This window comes from Anomalospiza imberbis, chromosome 6 (assembly GCF_031753505.1).
Source record: "Anomalospiza imberbis isolate Cuckoo-Finch-1a 21T00152 chromosome 6, ASM3175350v1, whole genome shotgun sequence".
NCBI lineage: Eukaryota > Metazoa > Chordata > Aves > Passeriformes > Viduidae > Anomalospiza > Anomalospiza imberbis.
The window spans coordinates 51,838,284-51,859,193 of record NC_089686.1 but is presented as its reverse complement, the minus strand read 5'-3'; the positions used below and the strand labels follow the sequence as shown (position 1 = coordinate 51,859,193).

At 44.7% G+C, this 20,910-nt stretch overlaps 2 protein-coding genes across 2 annotated transcripts; both read right to left on the bottom strand.

The window, feature by feature from the left end:
• Positions 1–313: 313 nt before the first annotated feature.
• ZDHHC13 (zinc finger DHHC-type palmitoyltransferase 13) lies at positions 314–12,969 on the bottom strand. Its single transcript, XM_068194961.1, has 9 exons — positions 12,944–12,969; positions 10,277–10,407; positions 6,830–6,962; positions 5,759–5,821; positions 5,291–5,384; positions 3,842–3,925; positions 2,687–2,844; positions 1,422–1,519; positions 314–911 (listed from the first exon to the last, which is right to left on the bottom strand). The coding sequence occupies exons 1-9, from the start codon at positions 12,962–12,964 to the stop codon at positions 779–781; spliced, it is 915 nt and encodes a 304-aa protein (XP_068051062.1). The 5' UTR covers positions 12,965–12,969; the 3' UTR covers positions 314–778.
• A 1,793-nt stretch (positions 12,970–14,762) lies between these two features.
• Positions 14,763–17,276, bottom strand: LOC137476595 (serine/threonine-protein kinase pim-1-like). Its single transcript, XM_068194959.1, has 6 exons — positions 16,817–17,276; positions 16,445–16,666; positions 16,242–16,345; positions 16,099–16,149; positions 15,425–15,791; positions 14,763–15,026 (listed from the first exon to the last, which is right to left on the bottom strand). Exons 1-6 carry the CDS (start codon positions 17,274–17,276, stop codon positions 14,842–14,844), a joined length of 1,389 nt encoding a protein of 462 aa, XP_068051060.1. The 3' UTR covers positions 14,763–14,841.
• Positions 17,277–20,910: the final 3,634 nt, after the last annotated feature.

The following is a 20,910-nucleotide window of genomic DNA, read 5'->3' as shown; positions in this document are numbered from 1 at the left end:
TCGCTGCTGGTTTTCATTGTTACCTACTTTGACTTACATTCATATCACACTGTCCAGCTGGCCCCTCCTTTTCTTGGGAACATGACTGGCATTAGCTATTACAGATGCAGTGGGGAATAACTCCCTCTTTTTATGTACATTTCTATCTTCCATCATCAACTTACCCATTTTCATACCCTAACAGGGCATATATATGTGAAAAACATAAGGCAAAGAGGCTCCTTTTTATGGTTTTGTGCCCACCCACTCTTAAATACCTCACTGGTCACATATCCCTTGAATCTATTTCAATCTGCAAAAATACACTTAGAAGTATGAAAGCTCTATTTTATTACATGTAAACTCTTCAAATACAAAGACTTAATAGAGATTTTCACAGCATAAGCAATAAAATTACAATGTAATTGTAATATTAAGTTGTTAAACATGAACACTCACCCTAATTTTCAAATTTAATTGTCTTTTGTTACCAGAAAAGTAAAGCAAATGGTACCAACATAATTCTGAAATTCTGTCCCAAAAATTTACCTTTAAAAATATATATTTGTGTCATCTCCTTACATAAAATTTTAAATAGTTTCAGCTCAAACTATACATACACAGACACACAGTGACTGTTCCATATACAAATCTGCTGTATCTTATGTAAGGTAAGTTTAATATTCAAAACAATAATAAAAAATAAAAACAAGCGGTTTCAGGAGAATTTGTAGAAATTACCAAAATATCTAGTTTTATTTAGCTTTCAGCTCAACCGTCATAGAAATTAAGCAAAACTTTACACAGAATGAACATTTTTCTCTGCCAGATGAAAAAGTTTGTATAGCTTGGTCCAGTCAATTATGTTGGGTTTGAACATACCAAAGCAACTACACTGAAAAAAGTCTGCAAGATTCTGGAAGCATCCAAGGCTGAAAAAAAGAGAAGAATATGCATTCATAAACCTAAAAAAAGAAGACTGCAAGCATGAAAAATACCACTTCATCATGAGACAGTACTTAAGATATCAACCTGTAAAGGCAGACAGCTCAGGGAGAAGAAACAGAAGAGCTCTCAATTGAGCATTATTCCTTTGCTGAACTTTTACAACATGTTTTACTTTAACAAATGAGAGTAGATTAAGTTGAACTCAATATTTAAAACTTAGTAAGATCTCATCTGTTAGTATACCTGAGGAAACAGGGAAACCTTGGTACCGATTTCTCTATTAATAGAGCTAAATACTGCAGGAGAAGTCAGAAAGAGGCCAGTTCAGACCTTAATTCTCTTTCTGATCCTACACAACAGACACAGAGACTGATGAACAAATTTTTGGACAGCACTCCCTCACCCCAAAAACTGTGTTTTTGCATTTATGAAGCAGTGAAGCAAATCAGTACTGAAGAGATAATATGCTTACAACTCTATTCATTACTACCCACTTGTATGGAGTCCTCCTGAATGAAACAGGATGCTTAGAGGATTTTCTCTGTACCAGGAGATTCATTCTTTCATGTGAGGTCAACCCCAGGAATGCAGTCTGATTGGAAAAAAAAAAAAAGAAATTGTTACAACATGAACATCACAAATTAAAATCCTAGTGAGCAAAAGATACTAATAAGAAGGGAGTAGGGGAGAAGAGCCTGGACATATCTAACAAATAAGTAACCACTGCTATAACTGATGACTGAAAACTATGCCTTTAAATATCACTTGGGCTAAAACAGAACCTGGCAAGCTCTAACACCAGCTTCCCAAGAAGGCAAGTTTAATTGGGATGTCTGTGGAGACTGTACTTTCACAGATATCTGCAGAAGTGTAAGACCTATCACAGTTAAGTACCAATCTCCTCAGATTTTTGTCTACATTCTACCACACAAAATGGTAGAAAAAGATCCCTTGATCCACAATGACACTAAATGCCATAAAGCAGTACCTTTTCAAATCACTGTGTATGAAACACAGTAGTCCCTATCTTTTTCCAGCATGATATCCCACTGTCTTGGACATTGCAAAAATGTAGCAGTACACATCTAAGATTGTGGAGCTTTTTGGTTTTTGGGTTTTTCTACACTGAACAAGATGTAAAACAAGGCCTTAGCTCAGTGTGCTTAACACATATTTCAAAGACACCTCTTTCCTAAGAGCTGCTAAACAAGCCGTTTCACAGATGTTTTAAGACAGGTCTTCTCAATTATGTTTGCATAGCCAAGCTTTTCTCTGAGAAAAACGTAAACAAGAAATTTGACAGTTCTCAACAGGATAAAATCCAGGTCATATATTTTTACAATAGCAGAGGGATTTAATACAGTCTAATGATACATGGCTGAGCTCTGCCACAGAATTTTCAACATAGGAATAATTTTGTTACTGAGCTTTTGTGCAGTTTTGGGGGCATTAATACCAGTTCTATTAGTCAAATAAATTTCTTGGTTTTAAATACAACTTTTTATAGGCTTGGAATTTTGAGTAATCAGCCCAAAACTCAGTTATAGGAATGATTTGCAGACTGTGATTCTACTTCCAACAGAGAAATGCTGAGTGCACAAGCTGAACCTGTAAAACTTCAAGGTCTTCCCTAAGATTTAAGAGAAGCACCTTGCTGTGACAGTAACCAGGGAGAGCAGGCACTGAGTTTTTATGGGAGCAAATCACCCAGGGAAGAGCTTTAATTTGACAAGAAGCATAAACTGAAGGAAAACATTACCTGATAAAGCTGAACAGTGAGCCACACAGAGGCCCACAGGGTGTGGAAACAGGCTACTGAGGAAATGTAGGAAACCCAGGGAGAGCAGGACACTATCTGGGTGAAGTAAGTCCATGCTCCATTTTGATGGAAATTTGCTGCACAGTGGTTGGACCAATCTGACATAAGACACAATCAGTTAATTGTGTTTTTAAGCCCTTAAGAGCTGAGGAATGATTATTTGCATGAAATTAATATTACATAGCAACAGCCTCTAGAAATATCATGTTTCATCTACCCTGTTGCCACCTAAAAACACCCACACAGATGTGTGAGTGCTTGCTACTCTGGCTGCACAATCTTTACATTCTGTGTTCATGATCCACAGAAAAATGTCCTTGTTTTAAGGGTTGGTGCTATAGTAATTCATCCTCAGCAACTAAATTATAAGGGCTTTCCTCTCCTTTCCAATAAACTTTTTAATTTTACAAAGTAACAGTTGTGATTAATTAATGAGATAATATACAATTTTTCTCTTCAGAATTAAACTACTTTAAAATTAAAAAGAAATATCTGCGTTCAGTGTGGATATTCCCAAATTAAAAAAAAATCAATCAAGCTTTTGCAATAATGTATTTACAAACTTATTTTCTGTTACAGCAAAGGGCATCCAGATTAAAACCTGTCACCTGACCTTCTGCCACATGGCTTCCCTATTTCCTCTCTAACAAAAATGCTTCCTGCTATGTAATTTTCCAATGGATATCCCACTCCAGCAGCATCTTTGTTCTTGCTCCATACAAATGGAATCATGTATTTGACCAAAGACTCAGATAGGATGCATTTTCACTTAATCTACACAGTAACATCACTGCTGAAATAAGGTATGGCTTGTAAGGTATAAGGTATACCTTATACCTTAGTATAGTAAGGTATAAGGTATAGTAAAGTAAGGTATAAGGTATATTAGTATAGTAAAGTAAGGTATAACTTGAAATAAGGTATGACCAAAGACTCAGATAGGATGCATTTTCACTTAATCTACACAGTAACATCACTGCTGAAATAAGGTATGGCTTGTGCAAGTTGCACTTCCTGGAAATGAAATGCTGAAAAATAAAGACAACCCAGAGATGGATTTGAAAGCTAAGTAAAACTAAATTCATGGATACATACACTGAAGAGTTCCATAAAGCAGCCAGACACCAGTCATTGACAGGAAAACCAGGAACAACAGGTAGTAATAATGGTTCCCAGTGCCTGAAAGTGAGGAAAAATATTTTAAGTTGGACATTTTAAAATTAAGCAGTACTTGCATTTCTACTAAACTTAGCAGGAATAAATAGAGTCAAAACCATTTCTTATTTTAACCTCTGCCATCCACAAGAGAGCTTGGCAAGGCTGATCTCTCTCTCAACTTTGTCCTGTAAGCCATCCCAATTTATATAATAGAATTAGTTCTGATAAAGTCAGTCAGGATTTGTCTCCCCTTCAGAGCATGCCTTCAGCTGTTTTAGTCTGATGAGACCTAATTAAGCAACCACAACTCCCTCCCATGCACAATAAAATTGTGTCATATACAGAGAAGTCTAAGCTATTCAATTTGCTGGACCTTGTATGCTTCAGAATTGAAAACATACACATAAAAAACCCTAGACGTCTGTCAGAAAAACTGTTACAAGAAGGTATTTTTTTTTTAAATTACAATGATACTGCTCAAAGCTTTGAGGCAACACATCAGAAGGATGTCTCAGCACCTCGTAAATAGCAAACATTGCAAAAATAGCATTTAACACTAGGAAAAAGGCTGTTACAATATATTGAAACAAATGTGAACAAAATATATTGTTACAAATGTGAAGCTCTCACCTTCCTATCTTGAGCATCACCAGTAATGAGTCAGAAAGGAAGAGAGAGGGCAAGAGGGAAGAACACAAGAAGATGGAAATGCCCTGCAGGGTTATCTCAGTGGTACAGCTGCTCCACTCAGAGCTGTCCCTAACAGTGACAAGGGGCAATGGAAGTTCAGGAGGACACACCAGTCCAGCCACTTCCTGCAGTTCATTCTCCTCATCCACAGCTACTGCATTAAAATGTCAGACTGTGCACACTTGTCTGGTTCTTTTAGTATCTACTCCTGGACAGATTGTCCAAATAAGTTTGTCTGATTCCTTTCTGAACTTGCTGATATTGCCTATGTCTGCAAAACCTTACAGCAGCAAGCTCCAAAATTTCCCTGCCTGCCATGTGGAGACATATCTCCTTTACCAATTTTAAATCCCTAGTTCTACTATGACATGCTTGGCTAATAATTCTGTATTCATTTTAGCCACCATCTTAATATTTTTTTCCTTTCCTTTTTTAAAGTTTCTGTTCCTGTTCCTTCTCTCTCCAAAGAAAGTTACAGATTGTGTAATATGTGATCTTAGGGTGACCACTCTAACAGCCCCTAAATAATCGTTGCTTTTCTCTCTTCCATCTAATTTCCCTCTGGCACCTATCAGAGTCCTTCTGTATCAAAAGGCTATTCTTTCATCATGTGTGCTCTCTAAGGTGATAAATGTTATCTCTGCAACTTTTAAAATATGTGGCATTTTCAAATTTGATGAAACAACACACTCTCACCTATGCACTGTCCAGTCCACAGAGAATGCTGATCATATCTGCCTACACATGCTTGGCAAGCAAGGCAATGCACAGATCTCAAAGGCTTCCTTACCTAGGTAAGGAGGAAGGGAAAGAACACACTCATAGCAGAAGCACCTACTTTGCTCAAAATTTAAGGCATCATCTTACAGATACCATCACATTTTGCATAATTACTGTGTCATAGACCTAACAACACAGAACATAGATGATAACCATACACCTTTAATTTGAAAAAAAAAAGATGGAATTTTTCAAAATTAATATTGAGTCCAAGGATCTCAAAGCATTTCTTATCACTATAAAAGAAATCAAGAAATCTAAACAGTACATAACAAACTACTTGTGTAACACTTTAATGACAAGCAGAGAGGAAAAAGGATTTTTACGGCAGTATTGAGTAAAAGGCAGGTTCACACAGAAAATAAGTACAAAAGCCCTACTTACAAGACATGATGTGCAAAATGTTTTGAAGTCCAAGCAATCAGCTTCTGCAAGAGCTATAAAGTCCTGAAAGATAAAGTATTTTGTGCTTGCATTTGGATAACATTTCCATAGGTGCTGTGAAGATTTCTGCATTAGGACTTCTGCAGTTTCTATGTATTTTAAGTGCCAAGCATGAACAGGAATAAGAACTTGCTATTTAAAGAGGTGCACAAGAAAAAACAAACCAGTAAAGACTAATACAGCTTCAACCACACAAGATTACTCAGAAAAGTATTTCTGTGTTGCCAAAATTAATAAATTATGTGAATTAAATATTCCTTAAAATGAGATGGCACCTCTCACATAGTCACCCAGACTTCAGGGACTTGAAGCCTGCTCCTTTACAAGGACAAAACATTAAATATGTTAAAACTGCTCTTTATTCTCCCTGGCAATCAGAAGAAATACAGCCTCAATGAGAACCATGAGATCACAAAAAAAAAGCTTTCCTTAACCCATAGGTTGGAGAGACCAGACACTAAATTCTCTACTGACTGGCTGCCCATGGTTTCTTTTGGCCACTATAAAATAGTTAGGAAATAGGATGTGAGTTGCACAATATTCAAGCACAAAAACCAAACCATTATACACATCCTCAAAGCACATGATCAAATTTAAATAATTACTAGCATATGATATATAGGAAAGCACTCTGACTATTTCTTTCTAATTAGAGACAACTGAAGCAGAAACCATGCAAAACTTATATTTTTTATGTGAAGTTCTATGTGAAAATATATCACAGATAACACCAGTGGGTCTGTACAATCTTTGGCCAAAGCTCACATTTCAATGAGAAGACGCACGCAAGGAAATTATAGCAGGACAAGGAATATAAGGAAACAAGCAGTAGAAGGAGAAATTATCCAAGATCTGTGTTGTTAAACAACATTGCTAAAACCTCTTTAAGGAAGAATATTTCACTGCTTTCCAGTTTAACAAAGCTGCACATGATGACAAACAACCACTAGAAGTGGTTGAAACATGTTGCACCACCCCCACCCTTCCATTTGTTTTTACAAAATCACTTACCTCTTTTCTTTCTTCTTCTGAAGTCTTTATATATCCAGGATCAATACTCCAGGTTTTATAGAAATAATAGAGAAGACCCATCATACTGAACACAACAGTGATTTTAATAATTACATTTGTGGTATGTGATAGTCAGGTTAAGGACTATATTCTTATAACTCATAACACCACTATTCGTCAAACGAGCAAAATATTCTAAAATTAGTTATTACTACTTTACATGCAAGACATAAGAAGAAAAAAATTACTTTCACTTTTACAGTGGGATCCTCTCTGTCCTTCCAAGGACAGCTTATCAGAGAAATGGAATATTCTGCCCAGTTTGAGTGCTGAAGAAGACTTTTACAAACTGTGTAAACCTGCATCACAATATGGCTCCATGTCATCCTCCTTAGAAGTCCTCCAGACTTCTGCCTTTGAATATTTCAGAGGTATGAAAAAAATCTGATTGCTTTTTTCCCTCTGGAGCTTTTGTACTTTATTTAAACAATTATCAGTCAGATATGCAGAGCTATTAAGTTTCTGGCAGCTGTGAGATTCATTTGGCTGCTGCACCCACCCCTAACTCAAACAGCCTCTTACTCAGTCTTACCCTGTCTGTCCCATTCATTTCAGCCAAAAGCAGCTAAATATACTCACTCAGAAAAATGTAACTGAAAGTCATCCTGAAACTATTTTTGTCACACACACACACAAAAAAAAAACAACAACAACAACAACAAAAAAAAAACCCAAGCACACACTGCTAAACACTTCTGAAGGTAATGGGACATTAGGAACACCATTTTTACACTATGAACTAAAACCATCTGTGTATCAGATGACTGGGGAAGAAGAACATGTCAAGATTAACTGTCTCTACACAGCAACAGAGGAATGTGGAGTGGGACAAGTTTCATACAAATTAAAGTCATGCATCAAACTTGAGAGCTCAGGCTGCTAAAGAACAGTCCCTACTGCCACCAAGGAGCAGGCAGAGAGCTTGAGCAGGCAGAGAGCTCAAGTCTGAATTGCATCTCCAGTGCCCCCTCAGTCACTCCATGAACTCCAGTGAAAATTATTTTTAAAAATCCAAGATGGCAACCTCAAAGTTGTTTTGTCTTATGAACTAACAACACTACACTACAAACAGTTGTAATAAATTCAAAGTGATAACTTATGAAATACTTGCACAAACACCAGCTGTGTTTGTTACAATGCAGTTGCAGGGTGCAATTAAGGAAGTCAAAATGATGCTGTGTTTCTTGTGGATACTGCTAATCTATTTGCACTGGTATTGGCTTTTTGGAGCTCAGAGAAATCTTTAGTTAGAATGGCTGGATTTCCATTCAGTCCAGAGGAAGTTTGACAGACAAATACAGGTAACTAAAATCCTGAAAACTTTTAAAATACCCAGATCTGTCACCAGCTCCAGAAGGAAAACATATGCATGAGAAAAAGGGTTGGACAGTGAAATGGAAACCTATGCACTGGCCCATCTCACCAAGCTATGGTTAGCACTTCAAGAATATTGCTGTGCTCACTATCTTCAGCAAAGTGTCCGACTTAAATCCCTAACGGTGGATTTTTTTTCCTTTTAACTTAGATGACACCAATAAAATAAACCTTAAACCTTCACAACAATTCAATAACACCATTTCCATTTATACAAGCATGTGTGTGAATCCCCAGCAGGAATATACTTGATCAGTTCATCAAAGTCAATCCTGATAATTCCATTGGGGGCATTTTAATTGGGAACAGTACAAGAGAAAATGTAATTTAAGGGCTGAATTAAAAATTAATTGAAACTGTGTAGCAATACATTATAGCTGCTTGAGTATTGGTCTCTTCGCCCCAGGTTGGGACTCTGCCTGGGGTTCCCCTGTCGGGGGAAAACCCTCCTGGAGTGGTCTGTGTCAGGAAAAGGAGATGCACAGGACTTTTTCAGTCTTCAGCTTCTTGTTTATTGTTATCATACCTAAAGTTTTGCACCTCCTTTATACCAGACTCTGCGCACTGGAAAAGCACCGCAAAAATGGCCAACAATCTCTTGTTACAAGGTCTTTTAAGACTAAGCTATCCAATTAAGAAATGACACCTAAATTATTTACCCTCTTAACCCAGTAACTGATCCCTTGAAGCCCGCAATGTGGACTTTTCTGCCCAATTACAAGACATCACCCAAACTTACGAAGAAGGAAGAAGAAGGCGAAGAAGAACAACCTGCCTCTGCCCTAAAACCTCCAGCTTGTTCCATCTACAACATATTAAAACTCCCAAAACCTACCTTTCTCACCCAAGTGACATGCCATACTTACTCTCTATAATCTATTTCACACTTTTGTGGACTCTGGTCTATCTTGAAATCTTGGAAGCTTTCTCCATGAATGAGGGTCAAAATCAGTGCTTCTCTAGGCATCAGGTCCCCTCAGAGCAGACAGAAAAATATTCCCCGTGCCCTGGGTTCCCACTTTAGTACAAAATTATTCACAGTTCTAAGTATCTTCCTAAAGGCTTTTTCATACAACTTTATCAATAAACAGATGCCCACTGTGTAACAAAAGAGCAGGGCACTGGAAAGAGAGCACAAACTACTAAAATGTTTTTGTACTCATCATTGAGAAGCCTCTTTAAAGCAAGTAAGTGTCAGATAGAAATTAATTCACTGTATAATAAAGATTCAGTGTAACCTGTGAATAAAGTCAGGAGACTAGACAGTCTACTTTGCAGGAACACAAAGAAATTTCTTCCTTTTTTTTAGGGAGGTGGTGATAGAGGATGTTGTTTTTAAAGGCAGGAGCATGAACACCATCAACTGTCAAATGCTTATAATGTTAGAAAGAAGAGATGCTTTCAGTATTAAGATATGTGTTACCCATTTATACCACATGACAAAATACATCACTGTACAACAGCCTCAGTGAGGAAAATTAAAGAGTGACATGGAGATGCTAACAGAAACCATTAGTTTTATAATATCTTCATTCTGATATTCCAGTAACATATGAAATAGGTCAGATTATAAAGAAGACAAAAATCTATAGACACAAGAAGGTACAGAATTTTAGTCTATGTATAACTTTAAAGTCACTTTGCCCCTTCCCAATGGGATTAAACCAATTTTACCAGACAATAACAGTCACATGGAATTATCTGGTACTGCTCATCAGTTTACACAACAAGGTTTAGATTTACAAGAAACTCCAATTGCGGGGCGTTCATGCGATGATCAGCACCTGGGTGCTTCAGATAAGGCCCATCTCCTGGCCAGCCACATCCTTTTACTTGTAAATCGGGTTTCAACACACACCTGGTTTTGCCTGAGAGGGTGGGGGGGGCTTCTAATACAAACAGGTACATTCTAAAAAATATTTAATATCATCCTAAAAATGGCGCAAATTATACCCGTTACATATAACACTCCCATCTATTTCAACACTCTGCACACTCAGAACATGTACTTACTGCGTAGCCTTGACAATATCACAGGTGCTGGGGTCTTCAGTAATGGGATATGGGCCTGGGAGACCTTTATCTTCATGGATGTTGTGGCTGTGCATATGAGGTCGATGAGGCCCATGGCAATGGCTTTTACACTGGCAGTTAACAAAACAATTATTAACCATTGCTATTTATTGGCTGCACACCACACACACCTCCCCCTTTACCAGAAGCACTCACTGGGCGTGGTAAATTCTGTTAATACAAAGATGTTAATGTGTCATGGTTTGACACAGGCAGTGCCCCCATGAAAATGCACCTTTCCAAATGCTGTGAGATATGATCAGGAATAGAGCAGAGCAGGCCCAAGCTTAATAAAAAAGAAAAGAACTTTATTAATCTACTACTACTATAAAACTACAAACACTAAATCTTGGATGAAGACTTTCTAAAACACCCCTCCTCCTCCCACCTAATTTCCAAACAAACCCAACAGTGAGACACCACCCAGGATCCTGATCAAGTTGCCACCCTTCAGATAATCAAATACTCAGTCCTTCAAGGGAGACAGGAGTCTCTCCTGTGCCACAGACCCCCCAGGAAACACAACGCAACCGCCCGGAGAAAATCTGCCATGGTGACTCTCTCCTTTCCATGTCACAGTGCTCTCACCACTGTCCATGAACAGACTGCTCATAGGGCTCCTTTAAGGATGTTTTGCCGTGGACCAAAAGAGACAACAGTTCAGTTTCTCATCTCGGGACTACAGTCCCCCCCATTTTCTCCTGGGGCCAAGGGTCCAAGAACAGAGACCTTCTTCTCCTCTTCTTCTTCCTCGAAGACAGAGGGCCTCTCCACACCTTCTTCAACTCTCCTCTGTTCTCTCCACTCCTCTGTTGGTAATCACTGAAACAGGTCTCTTGGCTCACCAATGCACCCCGCTAAGTGCAGCCTCTGTCAGGAGAATTTGGTTCAGTCTATGGCTAACAAGAAAAGTCCAGCCACAAGCCACTCCATCATCTCCTTCCAACTAAACAATTTCCTCTTCCATCATCTCGGATCCCAGACTATCTCTCTTCTACTTCAAATCAAAGAGGAGTAATATTTTACAAAGCCTTCATTTCCCAGGAAAGGGTTAAAAGTTCAGACTCCCTGGACGGCTGAAATCTCTGCCCAGCAGCCGATTCCCACGGCCAATGCTCTGCCCCCTCCTTCTCCTCCGCGCCGGCAAAGTTACAGGTGCCGTCCGGACTCCCAGTCTCTTCCCTCTGAGGGGGGACGACAAAGGCATCTCCGCTTCTCTCCACCCTTCCGTCCACAGGAGCTGGCTCGGTTCCAGTCCTTCTACCCCTCAGCTCACCTCGACCAGGCCGCATGGCTTCCCCTCCCCCACCCAGCCCCATGGTTGGGCAGGGGAGGTCTGCACAGCACCCTGACCGGAACCAAGAGAGCGAGCTCTTAGGAGTTCCTGCTTTTAACCCCCTGTGTTCTCAGAGGCCTATCCATACCTTCAGTGGTCACTTTAGGTGCCAATATCCAAACTTGACCACTGATTGGTTTGACCTAACTTCCTGAAAACATTCACTTCCATGTCAAACCACGACATAATGCAAAGCACACTTAAGCCTCCTGGCAAGACACTGTAATAAACGCCAATCACTTGTTTTAAAAATTTATAAAAGTTTACTAAAAATAAAATGGAAAAAAAATTAATACAAGTATAGTAATAAAGATTAAACAATTAGAGTTAGGACAATTAAAGAGACAATAACAGCAAAAAGTTACAGCCCGGGCTGGGTACCTCTCTCTGAACAAAAGTGAGCCAGGAGAAGGACCCCGATAAAAGAGAATTCCCTCCTTAAGAGGGGTAACCTGTTGCATACACAAATCACTTCATGAATATGCATATTTTTATTTAAAACAAGAAATTCGTCCGGTACTTGTTGAGGAATTCTTGTTAATCCCAGGCGCCTTGAAGTCTAAGTCGAGTTTGGAGAAGTTCGTTTTTTTGTTGATAAAGAAAGCCATAAATTCCTCTCCTCTGGAAGATTTAGGGGTTTTTGTAATTGTTATCTCTGTGCGAAGAATTTCTTGATTATCTTCTTCTTTTGAGCAAAAAGAATACCACACACACATATTTTCTATTTTAACTACTAAAGCTTAATTTCAATTACAAAAACCCCTACAGCATAACTTTCCAACCTAGCATAATACATATAGTAAATATCTGTGTAGAGCCATATAATATGCATTTTTCACAACACCAATCCTTTCATTTGCAGAGAACAGTAGGGATGGGGTCAAGGTGCATCAGGACGAATTACAGAGGCGTTCATCACCCTGCAGAGCTGGTTCCCAAAACAGCAGCCTCACCCACAACAGCGCTGCCACTCCAGAAACTACAACCTACGGCCTTGGGGAAGGTTTGAAACGCACTTGGCAGCAACGGTGCCACCTGTGCAGCCAGAAACCCGACTCGAGGGAACAGACAAGGCACATGCAGGGCACGACACGGACGACTCTTGCCCGGGAGCCCCCGCCAGACCCCAGCAGCACTGCGGCCACCCCGGTCCCGGCCCCGCCCTTGCTGTCTGCCAGGAGCCCGCGGCCACGCTCCGCACCCCCGGCCCGAGCAGCGGCGGCTCCCAACCCCGCTCCAGCCCCGGCGCTGCCCGCGGGCCCCTCACTCACCGCTGGGCCACTGCCCGCCATGCCCGCGGTCCCACAGCTTTCTGCTCCCGCTTCCTGGGCACGGCTGCGGGGCAGGGCCGGGCACACACGGCCTGGGTGGGGTGGCTCCGGGGCGGGACCAGGGGAGTCCGGGTAAGCCCCAGGGAGCTGTTCCTGAGGCTGTCCCTGAGGCTGTCCCTGCTGCTACGGAGCCGCTGGGGCGAGCAGATCGGCGGCTCCCAAGTCTGTTCAGTGGTGCCTGAAATACCTCCTTCCCTTTTACCCCGGCAACCACACTGAAAAACTCTTTCATTTTCGCACAGGATCCCCATGGGTGGCGGATAAGGCGAATTTTCTGCTGGCGAATTTTTCGGGGCATGTGCCTCAGCAGCTGGAAGGAATCCCTTGGTGAAGGCTCTGGAGCACATCTGATGAGGAGAGGCTGAGGGAGCTGGAGGAGCTCAGCCTGGAGAAAAGGAGGCTCAGCGGGGACCTTCTGACTCTGCACAATTCCCTGAAAGATGTAGTGTCACCTCCTTGCTGGCCCGGTTCCCACAGGAGTTCAAGGCCATTTGGGACCCTTTCTACCCCCAGCTGAGCCCCAATGTCCCCTCATAATGACCTTCAGGGTGAGGGAGGAGCTGCCATTTTAGGGCAAGCTGTGAGGAGCAAGTGGTCACCCCCTGAAGAAATGGGGATAAACTGGGAAAACACCCAAATGTGTCAAACACCCACAAGTTTCCCATATGAGGTGGGACCCTGGCAGCCCCCATATTGATGCCATCTCCTCTGGCCTGAGGAGAAAACGGAGCATGTGGTGACCGGAGACATCCAGCTCTCAATGGCTCTGGGCCTGCGGTCACCACCATCCCAGGGCTGTGGGGACACGGGGACCTCCAGCTCCTGGAGGAAATGTGTCATGGCCCTTAGACAATTGGCAGTCCCCACTCACAGGTCATTGGAAAAGGGATAATTACCACTCCCAGCTCAGCCTCCAGACGATGGCTGACACACAGAGCTCCCAGCCCTGCCTCCCATTTCAGGGGAAGAAAGAAGAGTTCAGCAGGGCTTAACTTGAAATGATATTTTGTAGCTTATCGTTTTCCTCAGAGCTTTGGTAAGAGAGCAATGTCTCTGTCCCAGAAACCCGCCAACCCTTGGAATACACACACAGACCCATGTGTCACTTCAGGAGACATCAAGAAGCCCTGCCACTTTGAAAGGGCAGCTGTTGTTTCACTATTGCAATTCTTGGCTTGGTAAAGCACCTCCTACCCACACTACAGCCTGTGAGTACCACCCTGGAGGAAAGGCATGGAAAGCTTGACCAAGGCTGAAGGCAGCACTCCGATTACCCCTTTTCCCAAGAGGTTTCTTTAGCTGAAGTTGCTGACAAGGACCAGACTTGACACACCGCATTGGGTTTGTTGTTTTATTTTTCGGGTCCTCAGTCCTGCATGGGACTCGGTAAGTGGGTGTTGCAGAGGCTGCGGCAAGGCATCAAAAATGCCTGCCCCACACCCAAGGGTGGCACAAGATCTGCTCCAGTTCTGGCCTGTCCGCAGGCTGCTTGGCCAAACACCATCGGATCAGATGTTGGCACTCCGGGGAGAGAAGCCAGAAAGCGCTGGTCACTGGCAGAAGTCTCCTGCCCAGCTTCCCCCATCGCCCGTGGGGCCCGGGCCACGCTGCGTGTGCTCAGGGCTGCACCGGCCTCCCGACCAACTCTGTCCCGCACGGAAGAGTGGCACGGCGGGACACGGCCGCCTGCTTCGGCTGCCCATGCTCTGCTGACCCCGTCGGCATGGGCCACCACCTGCGGCCGGCCCTTGAGGGCAGATCGACATCCCATGGAGCTGTGTGAGGGCCGCACCAGGCTGTGCACCACCATCTGCCAGTGCTCGCCTTCTTGAGGCCGGCTACCAACCTGGAGAGACCTGCTGCCAGAAGAAGAGCTGTCCCAGCACAATGTCATGGTCGTCCCTGAAGGGGAGGTTCCCGCAGACCATGACGTACAGCAGCACACCCAGGGACCAGATGGTTGCCACATGGCCGTGGTAGCAGCCAAGGCAGATCCAGTCGGGCGGGCTGTACACAGGTGTTCCTAGGGGAGACAGGCGGTGCTGTCCAGGTGCAGGCTTCTGCCTTCCAGAGCCTGGCACCAGTCTCCTGGCTGAGGCAGGGGCTGCACCCGTGGCCACAACTTCCCCCCACAAGGCCACCCCACATCCCCCAGCCAGCTGGCCAAAGGCAAGAAACCATTCTGCAAGATAAAGAAGGCCAGCGGAGCAGCCCAGGCCCATCGTGGGCCTGCTGAGCCGAGGGGCCGGGAGCTGGCTTTTGCCTCCCCGCTCTGTCGGCAGGGCCGGCAGCTGGCTCCTGGGGCACAGCATCTGCCCCATGCCAAAGGGCAGCCGGCTGAAGGCCACAGCCTGCAGTCCAGGAGGGAATGGGGCCGTGCAGTGCCTGGCACTGGGAGCAGGGCCCAGGCCATGGGCTCACCAGCAAACCACGTGAAGGCCCGCTCCTGGAGGAAGGTGCTGCAACTGAAGCTGATGAGCTTCAGGTCACCACTCTCTGGGTCCACGAGGAGGTTCTCCAGCTTGATGTCACGGTGCAGGACACCACAGGTGGTGCAGTGCTGCACGGCCTCCAGCACATGGCAGAAAAGCCAGCGCGCCATCTCCTTGCACAGGAACTCCTGCTCCTGCAGGAACTGCAGGAGATCCTGCAATGCCTCCGGATGCTCCATCACCAGCACAAAGCTTTCAGGCAGCTCAAACCACTCAAGGAGCTGGATGATGTTGTGGCACCCAGAGCCCACCTTCTCCATGAGCACGATCTCCATGGGCACGTGGGTGCCGTCGGGCTGTGAGGAGGAGAAAATCAGTGCCTCCAGCAGGCCTGATGCTGCCCTGGGGCTGCGCTGCGCCCTGCCTGGGATGCCCCAGTGCCCCCTTGCGCAGCCTCCCTGGTGCTTGGGCTTCCTTCTGCCCAGGGCATGCTTGGCGGTGCCCCCTGCCTGGCCCCACCACCGGTGTTTGGCATGCCCAGGCCTGCAATGCCGCGGCTCACAAGCTGCCCCCACCATCCGCCACCTCACACTCCCAATCGGCACCCCGGGACTCTCCCTGCCTGCCCCGCCCTGCTCTGTTCCGCTGGCCCCACTCACTCACCAGCTCAACCCACCGCCGGACGCTCTCCCGGGCCACGCGCTTGATGGCCACCTGCAAGCCATCGAGGGAGGAAGGCTGAGCTCGAGCCCTGCCCCTCCCCACCACTGCCCCTCCTCCCATGCCCGGCCCTCACGGCCACTCACCGGGCTCCTGTCTGAGAGGCGGATGCCTGAGAAAACGGTGCCAAAGCCACCGCTGCCCAGCTGCGGGCCCAGCTGGTACAGCTCCTGCAGCTGCTTCTTTTGCCCTGTGGCCAAGAGCGAGCCATCAGCCCTGCGCCCAGGAACACCCCACAAGCGCCTGCGAGTGAAGCAGGCTGGGCCACCACGGTCTGCTGTGCTCTCACCTGCTTCCTGCTGCGTGCCAGGCAGTGGCTGCCGCCTGCCAGCTGACGGGCTGGTGAGTGGCAGAGCTGGGCCAGGGCAGTGCGCACAGGTGGCTGCAGGAGCCCCAGTGCAGCGGGGCAGGGCGGCACCATCGCTGTACCTGGTGTCATGGGCTGGACTCTGCTCTTGACGATGGCTGGGGCTACAGCCCGAGGCTTCACACACGGGGGTCCCAGGAGCAGCTGCAAACCAGACGGGGCTTTTTCAAGCCGTGCCATCAGAGGCACTGGAAACAGCCAGCGACTAGGCTGCTCTCAGGGGCCCTGGCCTGGCCTGGCCGTGCCCCTCAAGAGCCCCGGGGGAGCCTCAGACAGCTCCTCAGGAGTTCTCACCTGCTATTAGAAAGCCCTTCGTGGCAGTCGGGGACTGTCTTGGGGCAGCTTCCTGAAGATGGAGGAACCTCCTTGGTGTCTGGAGGCTCGTCTCCACCACCAGGCTCGGGCTGTCACCAGCTGGCGCAACCGGCATAGCATCCTGTCTGCTGTGGGATGACCACTGCTGGCCCCAGGACATTTGCTGCTCCACCAGCTTCTCCTGAGAAGGCTCCCCTGCATCGGGCTGGGCTCCTGCCACGTCAATGGTCAGGATTGCACCCATGTTGTTGAAGTCCATGAGTCCAAGGGAGCTGGGAGACCTGTCCACAGGCTCTGCACCTTCTGCAGGCTGACAGGTCTCACTGAACCTCTGCGAGGGATGGAGGCTGTCAGAGACAGCAGAGGCTCCTGGCAGGATGCAGGGGCTCTGACAGCCTGAGGTTCCTACATGGATGGCAGCTCCCCCCTGCTGTGCCATCCTTGCAGGCCTTGAGGCTCTCCCAGGGATGGAGAATCTTGCTGGGAGCAGCCTCTTAAAGGGATGGAGGCTTCTGGAGGAGCTGGATGAGCCACAGTAGGGCAGGTGGCCTCGCTTCAGCAGCTCCTCCAGTTCTTTCCACAACACCTGCCACATCCCAGAGTAGAGCGGCGCACGTGTCCCATGGCCATCCCAGAGCAGCAGCATCAGTTCCTGCAGCTGCTGGGCCACTGCCACACAGGGGTCGCAGCTGCAGGGGCTGCCCAGGGGGTTCGCAGGAGCACGTGGCCGCTTGTGGGGTGTTGCCCGAGGCCTGGGGAACCTGGGAGCCACAGGGGCTCCTCGCTTCTTCTGTGAATCTCTGGGCCAGACCCCGGGGTGCTTGCTCCTCTTTTGCTGTCCATGTCCGCCGGCTCCATGGTTGCTGGTGGCCAAAGGCCCACCAGACTGCCACAGCAGCCAGCAGCAGAACAAGCACAGTCATCAGGATGCCACCGTCACTCATGGCTCCAGCACGTCCCAACACGACTGCACTGGCAGCTGTGGGCGCTGGCCCATCTTATATAGCGACAGCGCGCTGATGTCCCAGCCAGCACAGCCCTGGGATGTCACAGCCCTGCTTCACGCCAGCGCTCAGCCCCTTTGTGCCGTCACATCCCAGCCCGCCACAGGGATCAGCAGAACCGGCAAATGGCTGAAGATGGACATGGCCATGGAAAGCCTGGTGGAAGGAAGAATGGGAGCTCAGCCTGTTGCAAGGAATCCTTCCCTGGAGCCAGTGTCACATCAGGAAGAGTGCTGGTGCCAGCAGCATCAAGCCCACAGCTCCCAGGATGTTTCAGCGTTACCAGCTGGAAACACCCATACTCTGTGCCTGAGAAGATTCTCCGGAGACAAAGGGAGCTGAAGTTCCTCTGTCTCTGGGGAGGTCTCCTGAACTGGCTGTCGAGGGCACAAAGAGTTTCTTGTTAGCAGCTCACTGACTTCTGCTGTGCCTCTTCTCTAAATAAATCCAGATTTGCCAAGGACCACTCATTGTCCTCCTACTGCTTTGGCTTGGAAAAACTAGTTTCTTCCAAACTGTTCCCTGCAGTATACAGGTGTCGCTACCAAGTATGAAAGTGTCACAGACTCCAAGAAGGCTGCTTTGCACAACCGCAACTTCAATGCGAAAAACTCTTCTCTTTATAGACTGTTCCGACACATTCTACCTGATTGGCTATTTAGCAAAAACACTTTTCTCACACACAATCCTTGAGAAGAACAGAAAAACAAAGAGTAGAAAAACACCAGCTGCAGGTTATTTACAATAACAAGCTATCATAGTTTCTCTACAACTCCCTAAAAGTCTCCCAAGTCCACCGTGAGAAAACTTACCTCGTTTTCTCGCTCTCTGACCAGGCTGGCATATTCACATAAATGTACTTGTAAGAATAGAGAAGATAAAAGATGTGGTTTTGAAAGGCTATATCCTTGCTAGGCCAAATTGGATCTCATCCAATTTGATGATCAAAAAGATCAAGGATCTCAAAGTGGAGATACGGAGACATGTCCAGATAACGAGATATAGCAAAACATTTCTAAAGATAATGAGGGATTCTGGTGGACTGGGCAGTTAGGTTAAATCTGCCACACTCATTCGCTTTCGGGGACTGAACTGTGGAGTGCTAAAGCATATCTGCTGCTGTATAAAGTAAAAGAGACCCATCCAAATGGTATGGTTAGTGTGAACACTCTCATTCTCTATTGTAAAACACTTCATAAGATATTACATAGTCTTAGGAACAAAATGAAATAAAGCCATTATACCCTCTTGGGATGGAAAATATGTTCCAAATATTTTTTTCCTCAGTTTTTTGGTTTTTTTTTTGTTTTTTTTTTCTGCCACAGCATCAGAATCGTCATTTCGACCATTCTGGAATGCTTTCAACAGATGAACCCAGCATAGTATTTTAATTACAGGCTCTTGCCCCTTACATGCTTCATTACAGTTTTGTAATATACTTCAGAGTCATTAGAGTTTTTTTATCTCTTTTCCCAGAGGCAATTTTAAAGGACTACTTAACCCCTAAAAATCATCATTTCTCTGGTGTCTCAAAGCTTTTAAAGAAAGTTGTTTTGGTTTGTTTGTTTGTTTGTTTGTTTGTTTTAATATTGCAGCATTCCTAATAGCTTCAGACCCACTACAAGTAGAAGTTCCAAATCAATCTTATCGTCTAATGAACTGCCAGTTTTGGTATTTGTATGTTTCTAAATCCTTTTAATGTCAAGGTTGCCTTCCTGAATCCTAAGCTGAATTAGAAAAATTGTGTTTATAAAACAGACCCAGTTCAATTGCTTCTGAAAATTCACCTTTCTTGTTATACAGGATTGTACTTCAAGAAATCTTGTTTCATTCAAACTTTAAAAGTATATATTTGATATCATATGTAACCCTTTCATCTGTCTGAACTGTATTTCCTTGTGTGAGTTTCTCAGTTGCTTCAAATAAGGACAGATTCTTTTCAACTCACATAGCATGTGAAGATCTCCTGTCTGCTTTCTTCACTGGCTTGAATGGGAAGACACGAATGTTGTCTTTTATAGTCTGAATATCTGAAGGTTCTCTTTTGTAGTCTACTTTTACCTACCAGTGTGCTTGTATCTACTAGGACCAATTTCAGCTTGAAAGAACATATCAGAAAATCTCATGACTAAAATGGCCAAAAAGAATGCATAAGACCAAGATTTAGTGTTGCTGAAGCTGGAGGCAGAAATATTGAAATCCTCCAGCCTCCTTTTTAGTACCTCATTTGTATTCCAAAATCAGTGCACAATCATGTCCTTTAAGATCCAGCTGTCAGCCAGCTGAGCTAGCTGAGTTTATAGCAACAGGGTGACATTAGTACGGCTCATGAGATGCTGCACACAGAAGTCCTCAGTGTGCAGCTCTAGCATACAGTAATTCCATGCAGTTGGACAATGCCCGTGCTGACTTTGGATCCCCAGAAGAGTAGAACTATAGAGATTTAATGGAGAGGTCTCTGGAGGAAGTGGCCTGAAGAAGACAGCAGAAATCCCATCAGTGTGTTTGTACAAAGAATTGAAATGCCATTTCCAGAAAAAGATCTTCAAATGGATCTAGCTTTTTCTGCAGATGATTTCTAAACGATATGCCTTCCATGGAGAGTTTCACTGAGCATCTGAAATACAGCTGCATTGAAGTGGATTGAATCAAGGTTGGGCAGCAGTGAAATCAAGGTTTTCAGGAATACCTGACATCCAAGTCGTGCAGAAATTTATACCTTTTGATGACCAGATGCTTTTTAAAATAATGGCTGATCATTTAGCCACCTAATATTTTTAATCTGAAATACAAAGAAAATCTTAAACTGTGAGAGAAAACTCACATCTTTTATGACTTGAATATTTTTCTTAGTTTATTTCCTATTTTTCAATTCATTTCTACAAATCGTATTATTAGGTAATGAGAACTCATGCTGTATAAAAATATTGAATGCTATACTTCCAAGTTAAGACTATTTTTTTCCTGGAACTGTTTAAAATAAAAAAAAAAAAAAGCCTATCTGGATTCTCTCTTCCCCACACTCATCCTTCTATGAAAAGAATTGAAATCTTCTATTTTGACCTTACA